Source organism: Xylona heveae, assembly GCF_001619985.1.
Source record: "Xylona heveae TC161 unplaced genomic scaffold L228scaffold_10, whole genome shotgun sequence".
Taxonomy (NCBI): Eukaryota; Fungi; Ascomycota; class Xylonomycetes; order Xylonales; family Xylonaceae; genus Xylona; species Xylona heveae.
The window spans coordinates 83,941-95,548 of record NW_017264202.1 but is presented as its reverse complement, the minus strand read 5'-3'; the positions used below and the strand labels follow the sequence as shown (position 1 = coordinate 95,548).

Below are 11,608 nucleotides of genomic sequence, written 5' to 3'. Positions count from 1 at the left end.
GAGGCCAGTGAGTATGGGGTAATATAGTTGAAGCCATAGAACCACTTCTCCGCATAACTACTATACCTTTCATCGACCGATATCCAATCTCTCCTCAGAACCATCATGTCTCTATTACGTTCTCGCATCGTCCTGCTCCGATCGAGCACGCCTCATCTCTGCACTCGTGCAGCAACGACAACCTTCTCCCTACGCCTCAATAGCCATGCCTACTCAACAGATACTTACCCCACGGACAACCCGAACCCGTCCAACGTGCCTGGCCCAGCGCAAAAGGGTGCGTCAGCACGTGGGACAGACAATGTGCCTACCTCTTCGGCAGGAGGCCAGGACCAGGCATTGCAGGAGTCGGCCGAGTCTGCGGAATCGCAGCGGCAAATGCAAGCGCCGAATCGAGCGACGATTTGGTCGCGCAGTCAGCAGCCTCGAGACAAGGCCATGGTTGGGCCGAGATTCGAACAGACTGTTATGGAGTATCAAGTACGTCCCTTTCTTTTTTTTTTTCTTTTTTTGGTCCACGCATCTCCTCTGTTATGTACATTTGAGCATGATCTAGACTCTGCTCATTCGGCAATTCGTCTTGCTTGGAAATATTGGATGGAAGGAGTGGAAGAAGGAGAATGATATACGGAATGGGAAAACTTTTGCTAATTACATCAGCCGCAACCGTACTCTGCAATCGAATTGATCCATAAGCAACCTGTGCGGTGGACGCACGAGTCCGTTGTGGCATGCGATGGCGGCGGAGGACCGCTCGGCCACCCCAAGATTTTTATCAATGTGGATAAACCCCAGATTTGCTGGTGCACTTATTGCGGTCTGCCATTTGTACGCGCCTTCCCTTCCCCTCCACTCTCCTTGAGCTCGTCTCTGGCGATACTCGACGGTGGTTGTGTGACTGACTAGGTATCAGGCCCACGAGCATCATCGCAAACTGCTCGAGTCGCAGCCGTCAACGTCATACCCGCTTGGACCAAAGGGCGATACGGCAGAAGTGCAGGAGTCGCAGCAGATTACGGATGAGCCTCTGGCTCAGCGTTGATATTGTGCATACCAGGTGCAGCATGTATCTCATGATGTAGCCAATTGCATGAGAAGTCGGAGCATATGCTTTTTATTTTATGCGTGATCGTTACTAGACCAGTCTGTCGCAATCATTACGAGCTTTGTTGATAATGAGATATTACGATAATTGCAGATTCATGATTAATGTTTCGTTTCATTATACTATCTCTGCATCTCAGTCTAGTTGCTGTTTCTGAGATATGTCTCATTGATAAAGGGGCTCAACACTCCCACCCATGATATCTGTCTCTGAACATTTCATCGCCCCCGCTCACAACTCCATTGCATTTAACGGTATCATCGCATCATCCATATAGGCCACATAATCTCTGACCCAAATCAATCTACAACTTCCCCAATTCACGCTCCCTTATACCATCATTATCATCATCATTTTCGTATCCACCGATTCACGCCTTCTCGCCCTGGAGCGTAGCAACGACCTTGCGCGAGTGCCGGTGGGCGCGGAACTCGAGGTACCAAATTCCCTGCCATGTGCCTGTCGCCAGCTTTCCATCTTTGATCGGAACCGTCACGCTCGCGCCAATCAGGGCCGACTTGATATGTGCCTATCAATCCAAACATTAGTATTTTTTTCTTCCACAGCATTCCTTGATCCGGTAACGGGGAGACAAAAAGTTAATAGGGGAGGAAGGGGGGATCAAACGTACAGGCATGTCATCCAATCCCTCGGCACTATGTCTGTACAAGTTTCCCTTGCGATCCTCGGGCGCAATGCGGTCCAGCGCATCGCTCATGTCCTCGCGCACTTCCTCGTCCCAGTTCTCATTCAGACTGAGCGCGCACGAGGTATGCTGGATGAACAGGTTCAGCAGGCCGACCTTGTAGTTGCGAATCTCGGGGACCGCGGCCAGCACTTGGTCGTCAATCAGGTACGAGCCGCGGCTCTTGGGCGACAGGGTGAATTGTTTCTGGACCCAGGACATGTTGCTTGTTTGTGTATTTGGAGGTGCTAGATATGGCCAAACCGGCCAAAGAGTTAGTCAAACCGAATTGCGACAAAATTGGGATTCTTGGCTCTTGGGGAGAAGCAAAGTATTCTGGCTCAAAAGTGCTTTCTCTGTTTCTCGGATGGGGTATGCAAAAGCCAATGCGAAAGAAACATGGGACATTTTTGCGACAAACGTGAATACGCAGTAAGACAATAAGTCCGTATCGAAACTGTATACGCGACGGAGAAGAGGGAAAAAACATACAATTGTTGTGTTCGAGAGAATGGGATTTGCTAGGAGAGCGCAAGCTTCGAAATGGGAAACCAACGAGGCTGATGAAAAAGTTGGGAAAAAAGGCAAGTATGAAGATGGATAAGAAGATGATCGTGTGCCAGATGGAGCGAGTTGAATAGTGAGAAGCAGAGGTGGGATGGGAGAGCGTCATCAAGAGACCAGTCGCACCATGTGGGGAAAAATTAATAATTTCTGTTGTTCCTGTGGTGGGCGGTGGATGGAAACTTAACTAGAAATGACATGCGCTCGGCTACGTCATATCTATACCATACAGTTTACCAGTCAACGGTCGGTGCTGGACGGATTAGATAGAGATCATGCAAAACACGCGATAAGCGATATATCTCTAGGAGATATATTTCAAAAAAGTACTCAGCTGCATATAAAGATATAGGAGAATGGATAAACGTTGCATTGAAGAGCAATTGGGATTATTCATGCCAACTTCATCAGACCCTCCAGTCAACAATATCGCTCCGTAAATAACATAGGCCATGAAAGCGTCAAAAGGAGCTTCGCTGCCGTTCTGTACCGAATAATTCTCCCCACAAAGAAGCAGCTCAAGCAGTCAAATTGTAAAAGAATCTCCACATCTTCGCTCCCCATGAAATAAAGTTCTTGCTCTTCAGCTCTCCAACTACAGATCCCCGTCAAGCTCTCAGCATCAACAACATCATCACTGCTGATTCTTCTTCTCTCTGACGAACATAGGGGTTCCCTGGGGTCCAAGCACCCAATAACCCGGACTGAGCTCCGATGAAATGGTTCCGTAATTTGCCAGATAATGGTTCCCGTCCAGGTCTCGGAACCAGTACATTTTATCGGCAGCAGTGTCAGTCGGGACTAGGGGAACCGCCTTGTTAATTCCAAACTTCTCCGCCATACGAAGATTCTCAGCATCAATCTGCGCCTTGGTAGCACCAGGCCAGACTCGATGCACCTGCACGTGTTGCTTGGCTGCCGGAGCGGCGGGAGCTGGAGCTGGCGGAGGCTGTGGCTGCGGCGCAAAGACGACAGGCTGACTGGGTGCATAGTGACCATACGGAGCGTATCCGTAGGGGAATTGAGGATACTGCAACGCCACCGGGGCCGGGTAAGATGGGTAGTATCCCGCCGGCACCTGATATGCAGCCGGAGCCGGGGCTGCTTGAGGAGCACATTGTTGCTTTTCAGATTGAGCCTTGCCCGGTGGTTTGTACCGCCAGATGTTCATAGGACCACCCGGCAGTGCAACGGGATCAGACGCAACAGGCTGTGTGTGAGCAGCATGGTTAGCAGGTCTTGGTTTGTAAGTTAGAATGTCTTTGGGGGCAATTGCCTGTGCAGGTGCTAGAGGTGGATGCGGCGGAGGAGGCGGCGCAGGCGGTGCAGCCCCAGTCTCAGGCTTGGGTGGCCTGTAGCGCCACACATTGAGATTCGGGCCGTATTGTCCAGGTGCAACAGGCTGAGGTGACTGCGGCGGAGGGTAAGTATACTGCAGAGGAGGGACTGCGGGAGAATAGAAGGGATAATTCATTGTTTGATCTTCACCCAGGAGAATGGGATTAAGACGAGACCGAGTGGGGAGTCAGAATGGAGTTTGTTGACCCCATGAGGCGTCGGCTGTGATCCTGGAAGATGATTTGCCGTTCTTTGGAGTTGTGATGGAAGATGAAAAATAGAGGTTTTGGGGGGTGTTGAAGGATGGGGAATGATGGTGGCTAAGTGCGTAGCGAGAAAAAGAGGAGGAGGAGTGAAGTGCGACGCGAGAAGGCAAGAGTGAGCAGTAAAAGAAAGCCGTCACTGGCTGTACGTACGTAATAGGTAACGGCTGGCATCATCACCCGTGTCGGAGTCTGCTCAGCAGAAGCCTTGACCTTGGGCTTCGGGGGTGGTTCTTCGAGGATGATCTCTTCAAACTTCCAGCAGGGGATACACATCTTTCTTGGGCTTTTCTCAAGCAAGTATCACATCTAGGAAAATAAAAAAACGAGTCTGAAGTGAGAATGTCTGGTTGTCAAGCTGAGATTGCAGTGGCTGCCTCTCTCGGCTCAGATGACAAGAGGAAAGAGAGGGGGCCAATGGCGGGGGTTGCACAACCTCCCCCTGAACTGAACAAATAAGAGCTGAGTCGACAACAGCGGTCAAGTCTGGGCATTATGAGCTCGAGATAGCCACTGACCTTTTTCCTTCAGAGAGCAGATGTGGAGACCACGACGGATACCTGCGCAGGTCGAGTTACACAACATTTGCACCGAATGCCCTCTCTATGATTCCTCAAAAGCGTACCGGAGTCCAGAAATAAAGTAAATATATGAAGTGAATGATTACGGAGAAGGGGAGCTTTTTACACAAAAAAATGATAATATGTACATCTCGTCCAAATACTTCTATGTGCTCGTTCGGTGGGATCTCATTGGACAAGTCAGTGATTCGTCGTCATCCACCTCGACGACGTGTTCTCGACCAGCGAAAAGGTATCGTACGCGGAGTCTCTTCTTCTGGAGAGGTGCAGGGTCATAGAATCCAACAATGTCAGACTATAATGCGTCAGTAAATCCGAGCTTGCGTTTCTGGAACAGATATGTTCTTCCACTGGTATTGCAGTAGAGCAGGAATCTCAATAAAAAAAACTTACTCTTTGGAGCCTTCGGGGCATTGAGAGCTGGCCTTCATCAACCAGCGCCGCTACCGCAATTGTAACGTCTGCGATCTCGTCACGGGACTGGCGTCGTCTCGGGTCAGGCCGGCGAGGTGCCATTGCTTCCTTTGAGCCATACTCGGCCTTGAGAATGACTAAACCATTGCGCTCTGCCTCCTGGGCCTGCTTCACCATCACATCTCTCTCCATCAGTCGGCTAGCTTGTTGAGCCTCCTCCCGGCGACCATCCACAAGCTTTTGAAGCTCATTTCGCCGCTTTGCCAACTTGGTTTTCCGTTGTCGCCGAGATCGCGGTCTGATAAGGCCGAATTCAAGCAGCGAATAGGCTCCCACTGGTACGGACAATGCAAGCACCACGGCCTTTACGCTGAGAAGCATTAAAGGACATACGAGGACTGGCACGTCAATGGAATGTCCGAGTCGATTCCATGAAAAGGCTACAAACACCCCATCGACACCCTGAAGACCGACACCCATTCCAATACGAGTAAAGTTGCCAATTCGTCGGAGGCCTCGGATCTGCCAAGCAAAGGATGCCGAAGGTCCTATCCTACCTTCAACCTCTACTCGAATGCCACGAGAGCCTTCGATATGTTGGGACGAAGAGTCCTCGCCGCTGTACTCTCCGGACCTCGTAAACGCGGATCGCACTGGAGCCGTTGACGCACTTGCAAAAAAGTCTTGTCCATATGTAGCGCTCAACTGGTTTCCAAACACGGAACCCATGAGTTGAACGTTCCAAGTCCGGTTGCTGGAAGGATGCTTTTGCACCCGGCCATCTGCCGTAGATTCTTGTGTAGCTTCTGCAACTGCAGGGCTAAGAGCTCCGCTGATCCCAACGACCATTCTTGGCACCACGGTGGAAAGCACAGCAGTCGCCCCGCCTTCTTCGCCGTTGGGCATAAACCTACTGAAAAGCTGTTGTACGAACGGTGGCCAAACACTGGAGCCCGATGACCATGAGCAGAAGAGCGTCTTGCCTAGTCCAACTGCCCTTGTGACGGTCACCTCCACTGAAGGAGGCCCGGTAAGCAAAGATTTCTGAAAAGTTGTCTGTATGCGACAGAAGAATGGTTGCGTCCCTTCGATCAATGTTATTGGACGAGTGAGCGATGCTTGTATCCGACGCTCAGGAAGTAATTCGGTCCTCAGACCAACCATCGTGCCATGAAGGAACGAGCTGGCCGGGTTCGGCTCTTTGACGCTTGAGATGGGTTTCTCCGGAAATGCATGCTCAATGTCAAAGCCAAGCGAAAATTGGCGGGCAAGAACCCCGGGCATTGTGAGAGAATACTAGATGCAAGTTAGTCAACCTTACAGGATAAAAACATCTGAACATTCTTTGACAGACCCCTTCTTCGCCGTCGTCCTCGTCCTCAACATGATGGTGCTTTGGTTTCGCTGCAAACCCAATAATATTTCCCTCAATGCCAGCAGACACGGTAAGTTGGGTATCATCCCCGGTCTCTTCTTCCCAGTCCGGCTCAACGTGGGTCCCATCCTTGTTGTTGCCATTTGAGACCAACCCAAGCCTTGTGTTGATCAGCTTTCCTAGCGACGGCAAAGGTACATCGAACTCATGTCCTAGCTCAAGCTCAGTGGCCTGTAACGGAGGCGGTGCCTTTGCAAGAGAGTGATCGCCCATGAGACCGGACACGGCCCGTAGCTTTTGAATTACGTCAGGGTGGAAGAAACCCACGGCATCGAGGTTGACGCGGATATGGCTCTTGAAAAAAATGCAGGTCAGTTCAGTGTTAAGGTAAAAGGGTGAAACGTGATTTGGAAAACAGAAACTGTAATAGTGTAATAGCTAAATACACAGAAAATCGAGTTGGAGGTTTGTGTAATTGTGTGTGACTCCGTGCAGGATATCTCAAGGGGCAATTGCAAAGTGGCCGCAAAATGACGTACTTTGCTGGATACCAACTCCTCCAATGCTTGTCTTTCTCTTCTTTTCATCAGACGCAGAAACCAACGCCGGAACTCCGCCGGTGTCATAGCCTTGACTCCAACCTGTGTGCTCTCGGCTTCGCCGCCCTTTGCCATCGACCCGCCTGGCCCCCATTCTGCTTTGACCCCCTCTTCTCCAAGCACATCATATACGACCCTCTTTTGCGGGTTGATGAGCGTCTCGTATGCAGTTCGCAACCGCACATACTGCTCTTTTGCTATCTCTTGTAAATGCGGCGGTTGTTTATCGGGATGCAAGCGCAGGGATAATGAGTGAAAGGCCGAACGGATCTGAGGCGGAGTAGGGGCCGGCTGCCGGGGCAGTCCCAGCATTGCATAGTAGTCCCGCTCCTCCAGGGCTGTCTCATCAAGTAGTCGGTCATACTCCTCATCATTGGATAATGTGTCGCCCTCGGCTCTTTCTTGATTGCTCTGACTCTGTGAAGAATCTCCAATTCCCTGCCAGCTCCACTCGGAGCTTTCCTGGGACAGCCCCCGCGGGCTAGAGCGGTCTGGAGACGTTTGGGTGGACATTATGGAAAGAGGATTTTTAGCAAAACAATGCTAGATATCAAACATTGTATAGGACCGTACTTTGTCCCAGTTTTGCCTTGTTAGTAGTGCATCAGCATATTATTATCCTCCGAATCTGAAAGTATGGAACGTGGGTTGTCCCGAAAAGAAGTGCGAGGTGGTCTGGAGCTCTGGCGCAAAGCTCTGGCTGTTTGACGAAAGTGGAATAGCGTCACTGTCCACCTCCAGTGTCGAGCCTATCTGGTGAGAATCTACGTTGGAGTGTCAACGAAAATACAATCATTATCTTTTAGACATGAAGAATTAATTTTTTTTGGTCTTGCCTTCAGAAGATCTTTTGCTTAATATTTAGCATTCATCAAAATCTTTCAGCTCGATGTACTCAATTTACTGATATAAAATATATGATTCTCTACACAATATTTTATTCTCCCTTTTACAAAGCGCCAGATATATTTGAAGGGTCGTCAAGACCAAACCCAGTATGTGAAATCTCCACAGTTGACCAGGCGTCACTATTCCATGAACTTTCACGTTCGTTGAAGAGCGCTAAGTCGGTCGGCGAAAGCAACCCATTGAAACCATTAGATATTCTGGGCTCATCCGGTGGAGACAGGAACGATGGCGGGTGAGATTGTGAAGTGCTCGCTGCCACTGCATTCGGACGGCTTTCTGACGAGGTGATTCTCGAACGAAAGATCTCACTTCGTCGCTTTGCCTTTGAAATAACGCTTCGTGAGATGCCTGCAGCCCTTGTTGCAAGGGTGCATTTCTCTCCGAGGATGTCGAAACAGTCAATGGCAACCTTTGCAAATTTCCAAGCTGTCGGTGTGGGTGGACATGCTGGGTAGGCAATGATGAAGGCCAACAAAGACTGCATCGCGCTCCACTGGTGGTATAATAAATCGTACCAACCGTTAAGAATATCTGTTTCGGTCAACACTTGGTGGAGGATCATGGTCATGGTAACAGCATGATTGAGACATGTGATAGCATGACCGTCAGCTACTGGGGCAGTGATTGGTGTTTTGGTAGTTCTCGTTCTTGAAGGGCTCAAATTGATAAAAGGTCGATGGAGCGTATTGAGCATGTTGTGATAAAATAGCTCCAAGAGAATGCGTTGTCGCTGCTGCCACAGAGGCAGAGTGCCGTCCAATTCCAGCATTGTTCTGTCAGTGGAAAATGGTTTGCCGCTTGCCCTTCGACTGTTTACTAGATGGGGAGAAACTTCACTTCGCCATGCATGAAGCGGCCGCACTATCGCCGTCAGATATTTTGCGCATAATTCTCGAGTCGCGGGGTCGTCGTCAATCGCGTCGACATGATTATACTGGAGGGTTTTGGTGTGGTGTTCAAGGAAATTATCATAAATTGTTTTCCCAATAGTCACTGCTTTGGTAAGCTGGACATGGTAATTTAGCCACGTTTGGTCCTTTGACAGGCTAGAAAAATTTGGTCCAGCTGCTTGGGCTGTATCCTCGTCATCGGAGGGAAACGGAATATGAGAATTCTCAGCAGCCGCCGGTCGGCTCAGCTGGAGAGAGATGATTGTGTCGAGGAACACTAAAGTCCACCAAATTCGCCGACGTAACTGTCGATCCGGCGCAGACTCACTGAGAGATGTCTCATCATGCAGGCCAATCGAATATGCGACACGGAAACCTAGACCGAGCAAATTGTACGACATACTTAGCAATGTTGCGTTACTTAGGTAAATGACAGCATAGATATAGCACTGGACTGTCGAAAGTGAGGGACTCTCAAGATCCTGAACAAGGATGCACATGCAGCGACGGTAGTACTGCGATCCTGAAAAGCTAGTGTCTTCGGCCTCTGTTGCCACCTTTTGGTGATCCGGACTTTCGATAAAATTGGCGCCCCATTGTATACATAAAGCCATGACAATGTCAACCAAAGGAGAGGGATGTCTCCTTGTGCCGGCGTTCATCGGGTAGCTCCATAGTGCCTCAAAGAGCTCTTTAAACTCTGATTCGTTCACAATTGGGGCAAGACAGTGGTGGGCTTGCCAGAAAAGAGACAGATAGAACTCTTCCTGTGGGCGCGATAGGGCCCAGTCTGCACCCCTAGGGGGTCCGGGATCCCAGGCGCTAAAAAAAGCGTGATTTGTTCTAAATGATGCCAATTCAAGCGACGCAGGTGTGAAGGTATCAATAACTGGATGGCATTCTTCTTCAAGGGCATCCTGAAGGAAGGCCTCTAATCGATCCGCAAAATCTGACGTGCAAAATGGACTTCGGGGGTGCGTGTCGAGCCGGAGAGGACTTGTTGATCTTCTTCTAGCCTGTGAATTGTGCAGAGCACCGCTCTGCTGCGGTATGTGACTGAACCCTTCCTGGCGCGAGATTCCACGATTGGTCTGGCTTTGGCGATTGGCTGCTGGTGACAGTTGCTCCTTCAAAAATTTGGTTTCAGCCCGCAAGCTATCAATAACCCTAGTAGAACCAGATTCATCAGCTCGAATATCTTGCAACAAAGCTAAAGGCCCACCAGAATCAGCATATAATGGCTAGCATATTCTCAAATCATCTCAGGACTTTTCTTTATTGCTCGGATACCTCAATATATAATACCTTGAGCTCACAATAAATTTGATGCATATAAAAACATATAACGAGAAAGGTATTTGAACTATCATTCAGACTAACGGGCTGGGAGAAATGATCTGGGTAATGTGGAATAAAACAAAGAAAGGTGGGATTATTCCACCACGGAATAGACATTGAATAGAGGATAAAAAATAGTTCACGTACTTCATAGCATCCGCCAGAGTCCGTACGTTTCTGCTCTCATCATAAACGCACTGATATTGTTTTCTTAAACAAGTTTGGCATGGCTGCTGGCCATCACACCGAACTCGACTGAGACGGCACAAGTCGCATGCTCTAGCGACTTGCTTCCTTGGACGGGGGGAATCTGATGATGATGAAAGCGACCTTGACCTCCTTCTTCGGCCATCTTGGCGGTGACGGCGGCGGTGGGGTGCTGGGGCAGCGGCAAAGGTAGTAAACATCTTGATAATTTTTGTATTTAGTTATAGATCCCCGTTGAGATCATTGGTAGAGCGAATTCCCGTAGTCAGGGGATATAGATATGCAATTTATATTTGGGAAGGGCAGAGAACCCAAAGATGGTGATCTCTCCTTGACGTAAGAAGTAGGCAGCAGCGTGAGAGCTTTCCTATGAGCGTGGAGCCAGATCAATGCGTGCAGACTTATGCGGTGCAAATCTGCATGGTGGTTTCTGTTGTTTCAACAGCACAAATAAGTCAGATCAACCACGCTGACTGTACTGCTATAAGCTTGTCTAGCCTAGCGGTCTCGAAAAGCCGTTGAAACCCGATGAGCTTAGCAGATCAACAGGTGTGGGCAAAGAATCGTTGGCCATGGTGGCGGCATGGCATCATCATCATCATTATCAAATGTCGGCACTGATCTACACCGTGCGCCGTACTTTGTATTATCGCCGTAGTTTCCGTCCTGCCGTCAGCCTACCGAGCGAGGGGAGTCAAGCCCAGGTCCTGGGCCGGAGCCCTTCCCATTTAAGGCCCCGAAACCAGCACGGACTCGACTCCGGGGAAATCTTCCCAAATTGGTTATTCCCTGCCGCAACTCCGTCAACTCCGAGAAGGGTCAAGACTCTTTCAGACATCTAAAGCATTGTAAACACCTGTTTTGGCATTCCCCAGTCTCACAAGCACCGATAGATCCGCTCAATTGACTTCATTTATAATTACTAATTAAACACATTTTTCGACGTCATGACGCTGTCAGATCCAATTAATCATGTGTATGCTAAGAAATCACCAACTGCCGTGATGTTTTATAGATCGTTCTATTATAGCTCGCACAGCTAGAATAATTAATGAAATAACTTAAGAATTGACATGAAAACCCGATCAACTAGCATCAAACTCATAGAGAAATCTTAGATTCCTTACCGCCAAGGAAACTTCTGTAAAGTTTCTCCGCATAAAAAGCAACTCATGGCAGCAGTAGAGGTAGCACAAAGTCAGAAGCTTCGTGATGTCTCGCCACGCTCTGGCTCCATTGAACCTAATACCGACGTTGAGAAAGGTTACACTCCTCCGGATAGCACAGGCACCAGAGTCTCGTCCGATCAGCACCCTGAACATGAAGGAGGAGCAGATGCG

The 11,608-nt window shown here is 49.3% G+C and overlaps 5 protein-coding genes across 5 annotated transcripts; 1 reads left to right on the top strand and 4 right to left on the bottom strand.

The window, feature by feature from the left end:
* The first annotated feature begins 54 nt into the window (after positions 1-54).
* L228DRAFT_249846 (NADH-ubiquinone oxidoreductase) lies at positions 55-1,327 on the top strand. Its single transcript, XM_018333180.1, has 3 exons — positions 55-480; positions 661-828; positions 914-1,327. Exons 1-3 carry the CDS (start codon positions 106-108, stop codon positions 1,040-1,042), a joined length of 672 nt encoding a protein of 223 aa, XP_018185727.1. The 5' UTR covers positions 55-105; the 3' UTR covers positions 1,043-1,327.
* On the bottom strand, positions 1,209-2,143 carry L228DRAFT_232692 (UPF0047 domain protein). The gene is made up of 2 exons (XM_018330602.1): positions 1,737-2,143; positions 1,209-1,634 (listed from the first exon to the last, which is right to left on the bottom strand). Exons 1-2 carry the CDS (start codon positions 2,010-2,012, stop codon positions 1,476-1,478), a joined length of 435 nt encoding a protein of 144 aa, XP_018185726.1. The 5' UTR covers positions 2,013-2,143; the 3' UTR covers positions 1,209-1,475.
* An 845-nt stretch (positions 2,144-2,988) lies between these two features.
* On the bottom strand, positions 2,989-4,231 carry L228DRAFT_240722 (hypothetical protein; the record flags this gene model as incomplete). Its single annotated transcript, XM_018331273.1, has 2 exons — positions 2,989-3,765; positions 4,109-4,231. 2 exons carry the CDS (start codon positions 4,229-4,231, stop codon positions 2,989-2,991), a joined length of 900 nt encoding a protein of 299 aa, XP_018185725.1.
* A 450-nt stretch (positions 4,232-4,681) lies between these two features.
* Positions 4,682-7,437, bottom strand: L228DRAFT_213961 (hypothetical protein; the record flags this gene model as incomplete). Its single annotated transcript, XM_018330014.1, has 4 exons — positions 4,682-4,831; positions 4,930-6,246; positions 6,305-6,679; positions 6,865-7,437. The coding sequence occupies 4 exons, from the start codon at positions 7,435-7,437 to the stop codon at positions 4,682-4,684; spliced, it is 2,415 nt and encodes an 804-aa protein (XP_018185724.1).
* Positions 7,438-7,808: 371 nt separating this feature from the next.
* L228DRAFT_223167 (hypothetical protein) lies at positions 7,809-10,788 on the bottom strand. The gene is made up of 2 exons (XM_018330318.1): positions 10,209-10,788; positions 7,809-9,890 (listed from the first exon to the last, which is right to left on the bottom strand). The coding sequence occupies exons 1-2, from the start codon at positions 10,466-10,468 to the stop codon at positions 7,874-7,876; spliced, it is 2,277 nt and encodes a 758-aa protein (XP_018185723.1). The 5' UTR covers positions 10,469-10,788; the 3' UTR covers positions 7,809-7,873.
* Positions 10,789-11,608: the final 820 nt, after the last annotated feature.

Bases quoted from the DNA above. Each gene is read 5' to 3' on its own strand.
- L228DRAFT_249846 (XM_018333180.1), top strand. From the start codon at position 106: ATGTCTCTATTACGTTCTCGCATCGTCCTGCTCCGATCGAGCACGCCT. The intron at 481-660 runs GTACGTCCCTTT...TAATTACATCAG, and splicing joins AGACTGTTATGGAGTATCAA to CCGCAACCGTACTCTGCAAT. The intron at 829-913 runs GTACGCGCCTTC...ACTAGGTATCAG, and splicing joins CTTATTGCGGTCTGCCATTT to GCCCACGAGCATCATCGCAA.
- L228DRAFT_232692 (XM_018330602.1), bottom strand. From the start codon at position 2,012: ATGTCCTGGGTCCAGAAACAATTCACCCTGTCGCCCAAGAGCCGCGGC. The intron at 1,635-1,736 runs GTACGTTTGATC...TTGGATTGATAG, and splicing joins AGGGATTGGATGACATGCCT to GCACATATCAAGTCGGCCCT.
- L228DRAFT_223167 (XM_018330318.1), bottom strand. From the start codon at position 10,468: ATGTTTACTACCTTTGCCGCTGCCCCAGCACCCCACCGCCGCCGTCAC. The intron at 9,891-10,208 runs GTACGTGAACTA...TGGTTCTACTAG, and splicing joins ACTCTGGCGGATGCTATGAA to GGTTATTGATAGCTTGCGGG.